Source organism: Gadus chalcogrammus, chromosome 23, assembly GCF_026213295.1.
Source record: "Gadus chalcogrammus isolate NIFS_2021 chromosome 23, NIFS_Gcha_1.0, whole genome shotgun sequence".
NCBI lineage: Eukaryota > Metazoa > Chordata > Actinopteri > Gadiformes > Gadidae > Gadus > Gadus chalcogrammus.
This window is the reverse complement of record NC_079434.1, coordinates 15,396,789-15,415,099: the sequence shown is the minus strand read 5'-3', so window position 1 is coordinate 15,415,099 and position 18,311 is coordinate 15,396,789. Positions and strand designations below refer to the sequence as shown.

At 46.2% G+C, this 18,311-nt stretch overlaps 1 protein-coding gene across 1 annotated transcript in view; it reads right to left on the bottom strand.

Moving 5' to 3' along the window:
• Nucleotides 1-299: 299 nt before the first annotated feature.
• The window catches only part of mtrr (5-methyltetrahydrofolate-homocysteine methyltransferase reductase), a 46,707-nt gene continuing 28,695 nt past the window's right edge, over nt 300-18,311 (bottom strand). Inside the window, exon 14 of the mRNA XM_056584029.1 lies at nt 300-390. Within this exon, the coding sequence (XP_056440004.1) occupies nt 315-390 (76 nt within the window). The 3' untranslated portion in view covers nt 300-314. The remainder of the gene's footprint in view (nt 391-18,311) is intronic.

The window sequence follows — 18,311 nt, the reverse complement described above, 5'->3', positions numbered from 1 at the left end:
AATCAGTTTTCCCCTTCCCAAAGAGGAGTTGGAGCAACGCCAGAGGACACACACATCTCACACACGCACACACATCACACACAAACATCACACACAAACACATCACACACACAAAAACACAGACACACACACACACAGAGACCACCCGTCTCGCTCTCTCTCTAGTGGTCTTATCCTTCGAGACCTCCCACTGCGGTGTGACTTTTCCAACGGGACTCCAGCTGTGTTGTGTACAGCCACTTCGTCACGGCTGTCGTCACGCACCCGGGCACGCCTCTGTCAGCCCAGATGCAAGGTGAAGCGGCGCAGCGCTGTTATTCGACTTCGCAGCTTTTATTCACAGGTTTGGAGCGACGGCACGTGGTGAGGACGGATGTGAAGGGGAGAAGGCTGTGTAGAGAGAGAGAGAGAGAGAGAGAGAGAGAGAGAGAGAGAGAGAGAGAGAGAGAGAGAGAGAGAGAGAGAGAGAGAGAGAGAGAGAGAGAGAGAGAGAGAGAGAGAGAGAGAGAGAGAGAGAGAGAGAGAGACGTTAATGCAATCTGTAATCTGCCATGTAACTGGCGCCCACGTGAGAGGTGTCTGCTGATACCGTGATATGCCGTGAGTTTGACACCTCACATCTGCTCGGCTAATGAGCCCGGATGCAGCGTCTTATCCGGGGGCATTCGCTGCCGCCGCCCCCCGCTGGGGGACACCAGATGATGCCCCTGTAGCCTCAAGGCCAGGCTTCTGTTGCAATAAAGAATAACAAGCCACCAGCGCCGCGGCAAGGCACCCAGGCAACACTCGGATCAATCCATTAAGGGCGTACGTGAGGCACCGCTCGCAGCCGAAATAAAGGAAAGTGTAGCTGCTGGAGTGGGTTCAAAAAAGGCAAACGAAAGCGAGGAGCACGTTTCTTGCCGCGGAGGAGGCTGCAGTTTCATGGGTCGTAGTCCTTGGGTGGCATTTCTATCCCCGCATTTCTAGGACCCTTGTTTTTTTGCGACACTGCCTTCAGGAGACTTTGACGAGATCGATGACATGGATGACATGGTCAGAGTCTGAGTCGTACTGATTTGGAGTCAGGCTTCGTTATTTATTTGTGCAATGTTTATTTAAGTGAGTGAGAAGTCTTAAAGGCATTGCAAACAATCATCTGATAACTGCTGGCTATTAAGTGTGGTTTTGGCAGTTCCAACTGGGTGTCTTATATTTATTGTTGACTTAACGACCAGGATAATTTATACCGTCCAGCAGATTAATTAAACTTCAAAAGATGACAAAAGCGTGCCGATATGTCTGTCAGCCACATTAAAGCAGCAGTAGCTTACTGTCTTCAGTGTGAATGCTTGTTTAATACTTAAAACTAATATTGTTTTACCATTTTAATTAAGTTTAAATAATCGTTGTGCTGACTGCCTGTTTACGCAGTTATCAGCCGGTCCCTCATTTTATTATTTGTTTTGTAATGTTTATTGAGACTGTTGTCATTTTAATTATTATGTAGGCCTATACTGCAGACCTACACCACGTGCTGCGACATGCTCGATCCTGTCATCTAATGCATAGCCTATAGGAAGTGATGTCATGGACACAGCTTAGGTTCAAATATGAATGAAGTATTACCACTGAGGGGTGGGTTGAAGGGATAGAGCTGCAGGTATGGTGGAGGACTGGGGGATGGAGAGCTGGATGTCGTGGTGAAGTCGGATGAAGGGATGGGTGTGGTGTGGTGAGGTTGGATGAAGGCTCGGATTAAGTGTTGAGGTGGGATGAAGGCGTGAAACCGCCATGTATCAAGCTGATGGGCAAAGGCGAGGTCATTCACTTTATTTATGTTTTAGAAGATCATTATGCTAATGACACAAATTGCCAAACATGAAACTCGAAGCAACGAAGTTGAGTTGGATAGAAAGGAGGAATAAACCTTGAAAACTGCTTCATTATCATTTATTACTTTGATAGAAAGTAGTTTTAATCCATAAAAAAAACACTAGGGGCCTATGAATGGACCTTAAACTGCAGCCTTCTCTATTGCAGGAACATGATGTTGGATTCCCGGTTCCCGATTTGCAAACCGATGCAATACAGCATGATTGCATACAGATTTACACAAATTAAGAAAACAAACCAAGTTCACGAAATTTTGAAAATAACTACAAATACTTTTTTACAGCTTCAAAAACCCATACCTAAAGTGAAATTTAACTCCACAACCGGGCACCAAAAACGACAATTGTCCCATGGCAGTCGGCTTTGTAAAATGAACCTTTAATTCTTTAATGTACCGCTTTGAGTATTTATAACTTTTGAATAAATATTGAGGTGCAATGCACTATGGTGTGCGTTAAGTCCTGCATAACATTGTTTTCCCTTTAAGTCTCCAGACACTCCCTATGCTACTCTATTACCACAGGTAAATCAAAAGTCTACCTTCGCTTTCAGATTAAACTGATACATTTTTCACTCCTGATAGGACCTCAGTGTCTCTTCAGAGCTCATTAATCACACATATACCCTTCTACTGCGGGTATCCCAAATACAACAACGCTTCCAGACCGCTGGATTACTCTATAGAAGAATAGTTCTGCCTTCACTGAAATGTCCCTCTATTTGTATGCACCTCAGTCTACACCCAGTTGGAGTGTTTCAATGCAGGGTTTTCTCTCCTTCCGTTTGACTCATTTCTGAACGGTTCTTCATGGGTTTGAAGGGACTGTCTTTGATCTCCCTATTTTTATCCATTTTAGCTGAAAATCAAACTCTGCCCAGCGTCTAGACAACTTGGCCATTCCAAATGCTGAATCTATATTCAGGAGTGCCAATCCTTCCCTTTCCCCAACGGTGCACATTTTCTAAAAGTTTATCCTCTGCCTCTTTTTCAGTCCATAAGTAATCCTTAACTGTTTGATTATATTGTTTCAATATCTTATCTACTCGAATCAATGGTAACACCATCGAGATATAGTTAAACTGTGGGATTACCACCTCTTAAACAGTTTTTTATCTTGCCCCAACATGTAATTGCTTTCTACATCGTTTTTCTTTTTGGTTTTGTTTTAAGAAATGGTGTAAAATAACAATATGTGTGAACATCGGTAGTGTTACCCTTTGTGAATCCTCCTCCGCATGGTGCTGTTCTCCTTCGTGGGCCTCCATGAGTTCCTGCATGATCTTCCAGCACTTGTCCATGCTCTGCTTCACCTCCGTCAGGTCCCTCTGGATCTCCTCCAGCATGTCCGTCTCGGAGAGCTTCTTCTCCTCCGTGGCTCCGTGACATAATCAGCCGCTGCCGAGCCCACGGCCTGCTCCCACAGCCTGCTCCCACGCTCCCACGCTCCCAAAGTGGGCGTCTACGAGGCCCACGCTCCCAAAGTGGGCGTCTACGAAGGCCTCCAGCCACCTCCAGGATACTGCTCCCCCGTTTGTCGATCGTAGCATGCCGGTCTCCCGCCCGGAAGAGATTCTTCAGAGGGTTGTCTCTCGTGTTGCGAGGGACGGCAGGGAGTCGTGAAATCAAGTAGGCTTATTATTATTTATAATGGGGGGGCACAAGGAGGGATTCGTAGTTTTTGTATTTATAAATGTATAATCTATTGTTAAAGTCAGAGTGTTTGACTTGTCGAATTCACAGTCCTTCACACAGGGTCCTTCTGAATAATATAATTCTTAGTGCAAGGCAGTAACAATAGTAGGCATAGAAAACGATAACTTCCTTTTACAAAGAGTCATAAATAAGGGCCAAAAAAGCAAAAGAAAATGCCAGATATAACAGAAATATCCATAACAATAAAAAGCCTTAACAGCAGACTGAAAGGATGGGGAAATATGGACATGGGAGTAAGAGTATTACATTTTATAAATATAAATGGTATGAGTGCCGAGGAATAGGAACATTGCAATGTGGGGATGTGCATCCAATGTCCATTAGGAAGTTATCAGTGCCTACATCAGGGTGACCTTGTCATGGGGGGGGGGGGGGGGTGGTAAACCACTGTTTGTAAGTCTGGTATTCCATGCCCAGATGTTCTGGTAACGTCTGACCCACAGCAGCAATTGTGAACAGTCCATAGCTTGGGTGGCTGTCGGATTTCGTGATCTTTTCCTCTGATTTCCTGGCATCGCGTGTGGTAGATGCTCTGCATGGAGGGGAGGGGGGGGCAGCCAGTGATGCATTCGGCTGTCTTCATCACCCTCTGGAGGGCCTTGGGATCAGTGAGGAGCAGCTGCCGGACCAGGCGGTAATGCAGCCAGAGAGGAGGGTCTGAGTCTGGATGGTGCACCAATAAGAGCCAGGGATAGATTCGACAGACATGCTGAAGTTCTTGCGTCTCCTCGGGCAGAATAGGTGCTTTTGGGGCGGATATCACTCCTGAGTCTGCTAGCCTGGAACAAGGTCATCGTTGATGAACACAGCAAGGAACTCGAATCAGGAGACACTCTCCACACTCCTGCAGAATCGATGTTGCGATCGGTACAACTATAGATTTGACACTGTGAGGTATATCAGGTGTTTCGATGCAATGTACAAAAGTATAGCCCAGACTTTTCCAAAATTGTCAAGCGACGAGGTGGCAAATGTGTTTATTCGAAATGCGATATTGCAAATAGTTTCTTCATTTTACCAGCTAGTGAACAAATATGGGAACTTGACTAATAATCCTATATTAGCCTTCTGGATAATATTACCTATTAGGAGTAGACAAAATGGCTTCTATATTGAACATGACACTAAATACTACATTGCCTGATATTACAAATACGTAATTGAAGATAAAAAATAAGGTAGCTGTACGTTAATATTCTAATTAATTATTTGTCATACTGTTCCTTTGTATGTTATAGTACCCTATTGTTATCAACTTTAACTGTCAATCATTTTATAATCATTACAATTTCATTATGAGATTCATTATAAAATATGTTTAAATATGAATAAATCAGTAAGGCAAAGAACGTTTCTTGTTAATTTGTATTGCAAAGCTACACTCAGGAGAGATTTTGCGCAGCCATGATGTCTTCCTCCATCTGTAGGCCTACTACAGATGGATGTGCATGGATTGGAGAGAGTATCTGTCGCATTATACTCCATATGCGTGATTGTGGATGAACATAGAAGTGCCATTGCCATACTTTCTGAATGCTTATCAGCAAAGTAGTTGGAGTTCTGCAATGTTTTGCTCTGTTCATTTCTAATGGCAATTTACAATGATGACAATTTGAAATCGAGTCGATGAGAAAATAAACAATAAACCAATAGATGAATTTGCGATTAAATAATTGGCAACTTCAAGACGATAACAGCAGGAGACAGAGGCTGAAGAAGCAATCAGGTTTGATTAAATGGAATCAAATCAAATGGCAATACGTTTGTTGCCCTCCATCTATTTTCAATGGCATCTAAAAATATAGACATAATGGTTAGACGACGTAAGAAACATTTAAATCTAGAAGTTGTGAGACGGGAAATTGTATTTGGGTGGAATACACCCTTACCAACATTAGTATTTAAAAATAAAGTAGCATTTGGGTGGAATAAAATTACCTGAAGTACCTGAAAAACTATGAGTCCTTGGACAAAAAGTAGCCTAGCATTTAAATAAAGAAAAGAATCCTTAAGAATGCTGTCCTGTACCTTCGGCCTCCCCTATCACAGGAAAAATACTATACTATTGACAAAAGCAGCAGATAATTGAGGCAAGGGGGTGAACATTGAAGTGTCATCCACCACAAGTGAAACGAGGTGAAAGTAAACCTGCAGAAAAACACACAGAGAAAGCAAGAGAAAGTAAAAGTTAAGGCTGTATTAGTTATGCATGCACGCGGCGTTGGCCTACTCTCCTGCTTGTGTCCTAGTTCATACGTTTGAATGAAAGGTTTGTCACTGAAGATTCTCCTTCGGTGAGCAAGGACAAGGAAAGGACAAAAGGAGGTGGTTTTAGGGTATAGCAATGGCAGAACTCAAAACAGACAATTTCTGTGTGGGGTGTGTGTGTGTGCGTGCGTGCGTGCGTGCGTGCGTGCGTGCGTGCGTGCGTGCGTGCGTGCGTGCGTGCGTGCGTGCGTGCGTGCGTGCGTTCGTGCGCGCGTGCGTATGTGTGAGGGGAGGAGGGGGTTCGTTGCCATGACGAGCTGTGTGGTGAATGATGACAAGAGAGCTGGCGAGAGCCTGTGTCTCCTGTCTCGTAAATTATAATGACCCAGGGTTAATTTGGCAGCAGAGGGCCCCCTAGGGGTCAGTGCCGTATTTCAGCTGTATAATAACCCTGGCTCTGTGTTCAATTTACCTACTGTTTTAATTACTTTGTCCGGTATACCTGGGAGATATGTGGCCACACACTCCCTGGCAAAACATAATTTCTTTTCGATATTTTGACACCGTCGTGATTAAATACCCACCATAGCCATGGAATAGAGTTAGATAGAAAACGAGGCAATTCTGTGCCTTTCTACACAACGATAAGCGAAAAGAAAAAAAGACTCTCACTCATGCACAATACACAGACACGCACACACACACACGAAAAGCCCTCGACCACACATACACACACACACACACACACACACACACACCAAACGGCTGTTCATTATGTGTTATTATGGGTGGTGGTGCGCATCGGAGCGTGGTGCTCTTTTCGCGTGGTGCTCGACAACACAACAGCCACTTCACTCCGCTCTCCAAAGACGCCGCGCGGAGAGGGGTGTGCATATAAAAGAGACACCACCTCATTTACTGACGCCGGTGGGCCGCTGGTGGTCAGGCATCAATGTCACCGGGCCAATTAACCAGAGGCCATGGCGACCACAACACCGCAGCCGAAAGAAGAAGGCCGGCTTCAAAATAAGAGTTACTTTGCTGCACCGCAAACCTTGTTTAAGCCTCGGTTAAGTTGTGCAGAACATGTCAATCTACTAGTGGATCGAGCAGCCACGCTTGTCCTCATACCTACTCGCCGTCTTGATAGGTTGTTGGCGATCAATCAATATATTTCACATCTTGTAAAGACTGCTTTTTTAAGTGTAGGCTTCTGTGCAGAGTGCATGAGAAACACATAATTTTTGTGTGGTGTTTGGCCCCGCTTGTGTTGTGAGAGTGGACCGTTCATCCATATAGTGAGTGCTTTGATCACCATGTGTTCCAAGGCCAACAGGTCAATAGCACTTTTATAGTCCATGGCATGTATACTCAGATACAGCTGTCTTACTATGTTATGGCAGAACTGCTAGGGGCCGAAACTGAGAGGAGCGGCCTTAAAGCTTGTTTCTTGCTTTGTTATGGGGGTATTTCATTCATGCTAGGGGATGAATGTTTCAGAGGGGGATTTAAACAAGTGTATTTGTTTTTAAACCACTGACACGTTTAGTTCTTTACAGTTTACTGCTGGCCGAGTTTCTGTTTGTCAATTACACGCTTACAGATCTCCGCCTCTGGCAACGTATTTGGTTGAAGCGAAAGAAAGTGATCCAGATTTGGATTCTGCCATCAAACTTTTGGTATTAATGAAAGGTCTGAATTCTGAGTTTCTGAGATTCTATCACATTTGTGACGGTTGGGGCATGTGACTGCAGGGGACACGTGTCCCTGCAGCAAATGAGATGAAGAAAACGCACTTGGAACGACAGCCAACCGGGCACGCAGTCGAGGAAGAGATTCTCTTAAATTGTTCTTAACCACTGCGCATTAGAAATAGTGGTGTTCTGGTTTAACTAGCAAGAGTCTATGAGAGTTTAAATCCTCCATGTTTATTACTGCTTCACCAGCAGTGCTGGAAACATGAATATGTAAAATCATGACCGCCAATGAATTATAATAACAGCCTTGTACAAAACTTTAGTTTAATGTCTTATTTGCCGAAGACAAGCTTCCTGCCTTGCAGTATTATTTTAGTATTTCAAGCACGGTGAAAAACGGTAAAAAATAAAAACAGTAAAGGGGCAGATGCAACTCTGTTGTTCTGAGTGACTCAGGTGTCCAGGTGTTGTGATCGAAACAGCGAGCGGAGAAAAACAAAGGGACACTTTTTCGTGCCATTCCCTTTTTATGCCCACCAGATGTACTTTCTATTCAGAGGCTGGGATTACATAAGTCTTTACTCTGTTTGTGTTTCGGAGAACCATCTGCCGAGTTTCATAATGAAGATGGTGTTCGCGGCCACGCAGGTTAAAGGCCGTCTTCCGCAGAAACATATTTAAAAGAGAACAATGCTCGAGTTTAATGCAAAGAGAGCCATAACATGGCTGTTTTTTTTCATCTTCTCTCTATGATCTATGGCTTTGCCTACTCACCCTTATTTACACATACTCAGTGCCAAAGGAGACATCTCCATACACGGCCCTTTACACATAAATCACGGAGAATACAGCGATCGATCAAGGCCAAGAGACAAATTAAATTGCCCTCCACATCTATAACTTCTCTCACACACACACACACACACACACACACACACACACACACACAGACTTGGTGAGCCTTGTTCCTTGTTCCTCATTCAAGACACATGACCAACACTAGAATACATTAGTGTTCACGCTTTGTGTGCGTGTGTGGTTGTGTTTGTGTGTTTGTGTGTGTGTGTGTGTTCGCCTGTGCAATGTGCATGCACATGCACTGTTTGCCTGTTATGTTTGGGTGTGATTGAGCTGCTGGTGCTGCAGGTCAAGGTGGTGCATATTGGTCTCCCCCCCCCCACCCACCTCAAACCACCCCCCTCCCACCCCCACCGGCCGGAGGAAAGGTCTTTGATTAAGGGCCGCTGTAGCCTTTAATGAGCCACTCGCTCAGTCCCTTCACCCGGGGGGGTGCGTTGACACCATCAACCCCCGACCCAGCCACCCGTACCCCAGGTGGGGACGATGGGAGGTCTTCCTCTGTGGTAGGGCCTGACATGCGTCAGCTTGCCATACACACGTCCAGAGCTGAAGTGCCCTGGTGCGCACGGTGGAAGTAGCTCCACTCCACGCAACAATTCATCGGGACACAATGTGACAAAAAAAGCCGGCCGATGGCGCCCTCCGTCCCCCCCGCTGTGAAACTGTATTGCTGCATCGCTTTGTTTCGTCCTCTTTTGTGTCTTCTTTTTTTTTCGGGGGGTGTTATTGTTTTGGTAGAAATGTCATGATGTCACCATCTCTTGATGCTTTGTATATTTTTCTCTCTATATATTTTTTTCTCGTTCTTTTGTCCAAGCGTAACACATGAAAAGGGGCACACACACACACACACACAGATAGATACACACTGACACACATACACACATAAACACACACACACACACACACACGGTCACATCAAAGTGGCGTGGAAATTACAAAGTGCACTATGAGGATGCAAGAAAATGACATCCGAGTTTAAAAGGCATGTAAAACATGAAGCGCTCTCACGCAGAGGGACGCTGGCTGGCTGCGGCGACGGCTTAGGTGAGGGGGACGCTTTTAAGTTGAAGTACCTTTAGAAGAACGCACATGTTGCGCTCGCTGTGAAGATAAAGCTCATTAACTTAAACCTCTCTGGAGCAATGAGCCAACGCTGCTTTGACAGGGGACACTTAATAGTGGCCTGGACAAAGAGGCATGGAAAAGCAAAGAAAAATAGCTTCTTCAAGCTAAATTATGGATGCAGTCCTGCCCCTGGATGTGTACAGTCCACTAATGAGTTTTGTAGCTTTAAATAGCTGCGAGCTACGCCTGGATTCCGTGAGGGTTCTGAAATAGTCATTATTCATTTCCACACACACCTGCATTTATTCCTGCATTGTTGCTCAGCCCGTCTTTGTCGACTTAAGCTGAGCTTCCCTTACTAGGTCGCGACCGGTTTAGGCTCTGTCTTTCTAACCACAAACCCCACCTCGACCTTCCCCACAGCTTCACCCAAACATGCACATACACAAACAAGCATCCACACAAACATAGAGAGGTGATTCGGGGGTCAGGTATTGTTCCCGGTGGGCTATCCGAGTGTTGATAAGAGAAGATGCATACGTTATCGATTTCCCTAATCAAATCAGCCAGCGTTTGTACTTCAACAGTGCATGACTGACAGTGTGGGTATTTTATCAGTAGGCTCGGATAATGGCTCATAGCTACTTAAGAGCAGAGTTCTGCGGTGTGTGTGTGTGTGTGTGTGTGTGTGTGTGTGTGTGTGTGTGTGTGTGTGTGTGTGTGTGTGTGTGTGTGTGTGTGTGTGTGTGTGTGTGTGTGTGTGTGTGTGTGTGAGTGAGAATTGTGTTTGCCGTTGACTCAGTACTAGCCAGTAAGAATGTGCTGCGGTCGATAAGTCTGTTTAAAATGAAGTGGGCTTCATCTGGGGATAAGGGAAGAAGAAAAAGAAAACTTTGTTTTGTTTTTTTATCCTTCGGTTCATGTGATAGATTTGGTGCCACTATTGTCGAGATGGTGAAACCGTTATATTAATACGGCATAGGGCAAACAATGGCTTGCTGTATTCTATGTGTAGGCCTTTGACTTCATTCAAGATACGGGATAGCTGAGGAAGAAAAAAAAGCTCCACGTCATAAGAACACGTCAATAACAGCTTTTAGGGGTTATTAATAGAACGGTACGTCAACTTTTAAACAGTAGCAGCGGAATACAGTAACTTTAAAATTCCCAAAGGAGAGACAACGATTCTTCGGGGAACGGCGTTTTCCAATCAAATCACCGGTCCACGGTGTCTTTTTCATCCCCTAGTTGCGTCCCGTCTTTAATACACGATAAAGGAAGAAAACAGCTTCTCGGGTCCTATATGTTTATCTACTCACACACGGGTCATCTCAGCCGCATGAGACGACTTGTTAAACAGCACCGAAAGGCTGACGGGAAACAGTGTCGTTCATTATGAACAAAAAAAAAAGGAGGTTTAATGAGATTCTCTCGCAAAACATCTGCTTGGGCTGTGATTAGGCATCTCCCTTACCACTGCATTTTTAATGGCGCTTTAAAATATTGACGCTGTCGGATGAGGCTGCGAGTTGACGAAGCAATTAGATATTGAACACATCTACGAGGGTGGGTGCATTTGGTATTCCTCATCTGCTCCCGCCTCTCCCCTGAGACTCATTTTTCACAGGTGGAACCGAGGGGAAGTTATGAGGGGGTGAGGGTGCAGATCCATCCGAATCAATGGTGGCTTGATGAGAGTCACGACGAGTAGTTCTCGCGAAAGAAATTAGCATAGTTTCCAGTGGGTCACCCAAAGTGCGAGACGGAGCCGTTGTTATTCCCCTTAAAAATACATTTAAGGGGAAGGTTCTCTGTCAAAGCCCATCAAAGCGACGCGTCAGGAGACGACTAGCCTACGTGCAGATTGAGGACGTGCGTTTCAACACCAATGTGTTTCACAGCGTTGCTTGAACGGGCCGGGGGGATTTGAAGCTCATTGAGGGGGAGCCCCTGCGAAAGGTCAAAGCGAAAGTGACACGCAAACCGTATGGGAGACGACTGGTGTGTGAGCTTGCGTGCCTCAAGAGCTTACTCTGTAACTAGAAAGAAATAAAAGAAACGACAAGGGGGAAATGAGCACCTTTGTTAAACTGTTTAACGCAGCGCCTCACAAAATGTCTCGTATAACTTTTATATTTTTTGGTTTAGAATATAACTTCTAACTCTGAGACGTTTGTAGATGCCACAATGACACAAAATTGCATCCACGGAATTGCGTTTTAATTGCTTTTGTGCCGGGCCGGCGGATTGTTATTCACTTAACGTCTGAAAGTGCACTCAGCCGTTGGAACTGCACGGAGAGGGAACACACAGAGACCAGGCTCCCCTTGCACTTCTTTAATTCCGTCCACGCTTTTATGTATGCACCAGACAAACCCTGACCCTCCACAAGGCCACATCAGTTCACCGTCGGTCAATGATACCGACATCCTTTCCAAGGAAGATGAATGATGTCGGGGTTTGGGGGGGGGGGGGGGGGGGGAGAGGGGGGGGGGGGGGGGGGGGAAGCAATTAACTTGGCTGCACTCCAAATTTCGGCGCTCTCTGGAAATTACAGTGAAGTGTCATCCCCTTCATCACCCTGGCGATAAGGAGCCCGAAGGGGGGGGGGGGGGGGGAAATAGCATGGGAGCGACGGGAAGACGATCCAGGCGACTATTCTCCGTCTCTCTCCCCTCTCGCCCGCGGAGCTCCGAGGAGAAGAAAGACGGACACGGCCCGACAATGGGGGGCGTTTAACCCCGGCTCAGCTGCGGCCGAGATGGGATCAGAATGAGGAAGCCAGCTCAGAGCGGCTCCATTATAGACCTATTACACATGGGTTCTACAATTTTCTTCTTTTTAATGAATACAATGATTCCTTACTTGGGAAAGGGGGTGAGGGGGGGAGGAAAAAAGTTTCCTTTGTCTGTTGAACCCATGCAAGCAGGTGGTTGTAGTTCAGCAATAGCTTGAAAGAGTTTTCCTTTTTTCGGCTTTGAATTTTTGCAGCCAACCCTACACCTTTTACCTTTAGTCGACGACAACGGGCCGCATGATCTATATCCAGGTGTCCACTTTTTATTTATGTTCCCCACTATGACACTCGCGTGCGCTCGCTAGGCAACAGCGGAAAAGGCCAGTGACACCGGTGGCTAATTAGTAGCTCGCCTCATTACCCGCTTGCTCTCCATATCTGGCCCTTGCAATTATCCTTCTGCCTCCTTCACCCACCCCCCCCCCCCCGCATCGCCTAACCACCTCAACCGCCCACACACTACAACATCCACTACCATAACCACATTCAATTCTGATCTGTTGCCCTTTTATTCTGAATCTTTATCACTCGTCCTCCTTCGCTCTCTCTCCCTCTCTCTCTCTCTCTCTCTCTCTCTCTCTCTCTCTCTCTCTCTCTCTCTCTCTCTCTCTCTCTCTCTCTCTCTCTCTCTCTCTCTCTCTCTCTCTCTCTCTCCTGATATCTCTTTCTCTCTCTCCACTGATATCTCTTTCTCTCTCTAGCTCTCTCTCAAACGTAGCACAGATATTTAGGTGGATTTATTATGGATTTGTTTGTTTTGGTTTTTCTCTGAGTCTGTTTAAAATTAACTAAATTAGAAAAACATGTTTGTTGTTCTTAAATGAACGGCTATTTTACTGTATTTAATCAATTTTACACCTCTGCACAGTTATGGATAATAGTGGATTTGGTTAAATCTGTGTGAGAGGGTGGTGGAGCCATCGATTTATTTGTTCTTTTTACGTTGAGCCTTTAATCAAACTCCAAATTCCGATAAATCGTTCTTTGAACACGGCATGTCTGGTGGATTTTAATATTTACTGTCTACGATAAGACCTGACTAACAAGTGAACTTGCAGCACTCAAACTTTTGCATTAGCAGTAGAACTAACACAGCAGCAGCTGCTATAACAGGCATACTATGTCTTTACATATTGATTGAGAGCATGCTCAGTGTCTGCATTAAAGTTGTCAATTCATATTTGATGTTGCTATTCCTTTTCTGTTGATCTACTTCGTATGGAGATCAATATCTGTGCAATACTTTTTTGTTTTGTATTGTTTAATACAGTTTCATGTTGTATTGACACATATGATATTCCCTCGATACAGTCCATACCAGTCCATGTGTGTGTGTGTCTGGTGTGTGCCTGCATGCTTGTGGGTTTGTGTTCTGATTAGTTGAACACATGCATCCAAGCATAAATCCAATCATTCATATGGATTATTACATGTTTAGAGGTTTTCTTTGGAGTGAACACACTCGCCCGCGGTGGTCTGACTCACTCTCATCATTTCTCTGCAGTTCACAAGCCCTTTGCATGCATGTCAGAGAAACTGATTTATCACAGATACACCAAAACCACCCCACACATCAGGAAATATCTGGAAGCCTTAGCCAGGTTGCGTGCATGTGTGGCTGCCTGTGTGAGTGTGTGTGCGTGTGTCTGTGGGTCTGTACATATGTGTGTAAGTGCGTGTGTTCACTGCGTTTTTAACGGCTCTGGGGAGTCCATCTCAAAGAAATTTGACGAAAAACTCTTGCCTAGGTTTCTGCTAAGGTTTTAGGTTTTTAGTTGCATTTTTTTAACCGCCATTTTATCTGCCATTTCTATCTGCCTCCATTTCAGTTAAGATGCGTCAACACGACAAAACTGTCAGTTAAAATAGAATGCACATCATCACACATCATCATAAGTGTGTTGCAAAAAATGCAATCCAATTCAATGAAATAAAAACATACACATTAGATGAACAATGTTGCGTGAGATTGAGGAACTACAACGCAAAGCGTCGCCGCAGATACGTGGGTAATTGCTATTTTGTAGGAAGAGATTTCCCAATAAGGCAGTGATCACTGGGAGGAATCCCAGCTGTGCCATTACATATGTGGGCTGTCACTTTATAGGAAGATGATTAATCGCTCCAACAGTTTACTCGCTTTTAAATGCATCCCTAAAGCCTTATTCTCCCTCTGAGGCTGTTCATCAACTTACTCTGCTTCTCATGCTTGTTGATAAAATAAACTTTCTTTTCACACGCGAATGCCGAGTGCCCCCCCCCCCCCACACACACACACACACACACACCCACATCCCACCCACCACTACAACAAGCCCAGCATGCCTAGTGGATCGAGAAACAAGAGTCTGGGGGTCCGGGGGGGGGGGGGGGGGGCATGTCAGGGTGATGGGGGGTCCGACTAAGGGGCCAGATGAATATGAAGGGGTCAGTGTTGGACCTGGAGATCACCGCCCAGCATGTAGTCAGTGTGTGTCGGTCATCCAGCCGCCCCCCCCTCCTGCGCGCACACACACACACACACACACACGTAACTCTGACTTCTCTATTCTCTTTCATAATGCAGAGACAACTTTGCACTCCTTTCCTGTTCCCCTTTAGTTCTTGGAAGGTGTAGGATGTACTTTTTCGTGCCATTCACTTTCACTCCCTTGCCTCGGTGAGCTGTGTATTACTCTCTCTGCAGCTCAGAGCGGTCAGTCAACCCCCCCCCCCCCCCTCATCCCATTTCCCTCTCAAGCTCTCTCCATCTTTCTCTCTATCGCAAGGTGGATTAAGGTGAACACTAAGCTTGCACACACACATACACCCACTCACACTTTGATGTGCACACACAAACACGCAGACGCACACACACCGTCGCACACATGCAGGCGCGCACACACACACGCATTATGACACACACATCACACGCACACACACACACACTTGGGATCACGGGTGCTTATGTGGGCTTGTTGGAGATTAGGGGAAGTCCTGGTGCCATCCTCGGTCTCCGACACGGAGGAAATGAGAAAAGCGTCCGAGCCGCCCGGGATGTCAGCCCGTGTTTACACAGGCTGCAGCCCGTCTGGGCCGCACCTGCCGGCAGTGCGATGCAAACTCGGCTCACTTGTTATCCCAATGATCTCTATCAGTGAAGTGGCTCGCGGAAAGAAAGTTTGTGTGTCAGGGTTATTCAATATGCCTGCATCCCTTCTCAATTTGTGGTTATAAATGTCTGCGTACGTACGAAGTGACCACATTGGCTGCATGCATTTGGCGTACGAATGCGTCATTCAATATATATAATATATATATATATATATTTGCAATCCATCCATCAATGAATCAATCCGTTTTGCCTTACATCCATCTGCGTGTGCACGTGCATCACTTACATACCTCAGTGGACGCATCCCATCATTGAACTCTCATTTGCATAAACCGTTACTCCATGCCTACGCGCCGAGCGGCCGATAAATCCTGGAAAGTATTCGTGCATGGCTGCAAGTTTGCCAATGCTCAGGCAATTTATCCGAGGGGAGGGGGGACGGGGGAGGGTTTATGTGTTTGACAAATGCAGATTGAGCGAACGTCCACTGCGTCCTCCAGCGGCGGGACTTCTGATTTGTTAAACCCAATACTGCAAAGCCGCAAGGCTTTTTTGTTGTTGATAAGTCGCCGTGTCAGAGAGTATGCTTTTTGGAGAGCGCCCCTCGCCTGCACCTTATTCATCTCGACAAGCCAACATTTAATATTGATGACTTGTTACGTCATCGTTTGCACCATTGTTTTTCCTCTTTCTTATTTATTTTTTGCGAGTTAGTGTACTGCGGTAAATGTTTAACTATACAATTGACATCCTCCATGTCGTCCCGCCGAACAATGGTGTGTTATTGAACACATCCTCCCCATCTGCCAGTTCCAATTACAGCCAAATGTTTGCTCTGTAGAAGCATGTGGGCATCGCAGGCCTCATCAATAAACACAAAGCAGTACACCGCTTCCTCGGTGGGGACACAAACACCAACTCAATAGAAGTGCCTCTGCACCTCTTTTTCTGGGTGGTGTGGGGGGGGGGGGGAAACATAGATTTTCTTACACTGCTGCTGACACTTGCTGAAGTTTGTGTTCCCACACAGCTGGGACTCTGGAGCTGGGCCATGCTAATTTACACTTTGTGTGTACGTGTGCGTGTGTGTGCGTGTTTGCATGCCGCATCAGGCAGCTGAGTTGACATTCTCGGGTGATAGATTCCGAGGAAAGGACAACACAGGCGGGGGAGTGAAAACGTCCGGTTCCTCTCAGAATAAAACACAGGTGAGACAAATAAAAACAGAAGCCGGCTGCCATCTGCACAGCAGCACCTTGACGACATCCAGGACAGGAACAATGCCAATTCCTCGCCCGTAATGAAACGAGGATACTGTGCGTTCTGCCCCCCTCCTGGGGACTGTAGCATGATAGTGACCGTTTGTCTTAACGGCCATGAGTAATATCACTGACTAGAGTCGTAAATCATTTAAAAACTCCCACCTCGCTTGTGTGCCTACTTAATGATGTCGCCTGACAAATCAAGCTCCCCAGGTGGCTCTCCTTACCGCCAAAGGTCACGCGATGTTATCAAAGCCGTCCCCCCGCACACCAGCCCCGGGTTGTTTGCCATTTCAACCCCCTCTTGTCACGAAGAAGGGAATTTGCCTCGCAATCCAAGTTTGGATTTAGCTTCTTCACCACAGGGGCTCTCTATCTGTAACTGGCAGCTTTGTTTGAATAGTGGGGCAAATCCTGCCAGAGCTGAGCCAAACGAATTGCATAAATCGTCAAGCCGTCTAATTAAGGAGCACTCAGTGCCGCATGCCGATGAGAAGGAGGAGCAGCGTGTACATGTCTGGATTTACAGTCATTATCGCTCCCGCTGCAGTGGAGGCGCGCACACACAGGCGCACAGAGAGACGCCGACGCGCACACTGACACAGATGAGCGTGCACACTGACACAAACACACAGACACGCACACTGACAGACAGACACAGACACATACACAGACACAGTTGGCACACTGACACAGATGCACGCGCGCACACACACACACAAACATACACACACACACCCAGACAGACAGACGCACACACACAGACACATCTAACATGTAGAAGCAGGCCTTCTCTACTAAGGGTTTCACACCATCATGTACAAACTTGATTGGGACTTAAAACAGCATCCCTCCATTTAGGAGAGTAACCCCTCTCTCTGCTGATCCCTCTCTCAACACTTCCATAATGAAGGCCATTATCTCCAGCACAAATCTTTCTGCTTCATTTAAGACCCCTCTCTTGGTATCCATCACAGAGCCAACTCCACTGTGGTCCTCTCGGTGAAACCCAGCCCCCCTCCCCTCTTGCACCTTGTACACACCGGTGATTTATTCCAATACCGAGTCCCCTATAGTCCGCGTCTCCCGCTGTAGCTGCAGGATAAGAAGGCACCTTGAACATTTTCTTTCCCCCACCTTTTCATTTTAATTAAGGCGCCAGCGTTTGAAAGTTCATCAGTCCAGAGTGCCTGTCAGGCGGGGTGATTGGACAGAAGTTGAAGGGGGTTGTGAAAGGGCGGGGGGGGCTCTGTGGTTAGAGGAACAGGAGGGGATGGTGGGGTTCATTATTTAGATTTCATGAGGGCATGTTAATAGGCTAGATAAATAAGGTCAACGCGGTGCGTGTGCGCGTGTGTGTGTGTGTGTGTGTGTGTGTGTGTGTGTGTGTGTGTGTGTGTGTGTGTGTGTGTGTGTGTGTGTGTGTGTGTGTGTGTGTGTGTGTGTGTGTGTGTGTGTGTGTGTGTGTGTGTGTGTGTGTGTGCGCGCGTGCGTCTGTGAGTGTGTGTGTGATTCATTTCCTTCCACCCGTCGAAAGAATGAAAAATAACATTCGCCACTAATTGTGTTCAGCGGAGTCCGGTTGTCCTGACGACACTCATTGCGACGCGCTTCCTAATTCCCATCATTCATCTCGCCGACACGAGCGACAAAGTGGAGCGGAGTAGTACCAGGCTAAGTGGGAGCCATGCGTCTTGATGAGGTGACACGGGGCTAACAACATCCACCCATCTTT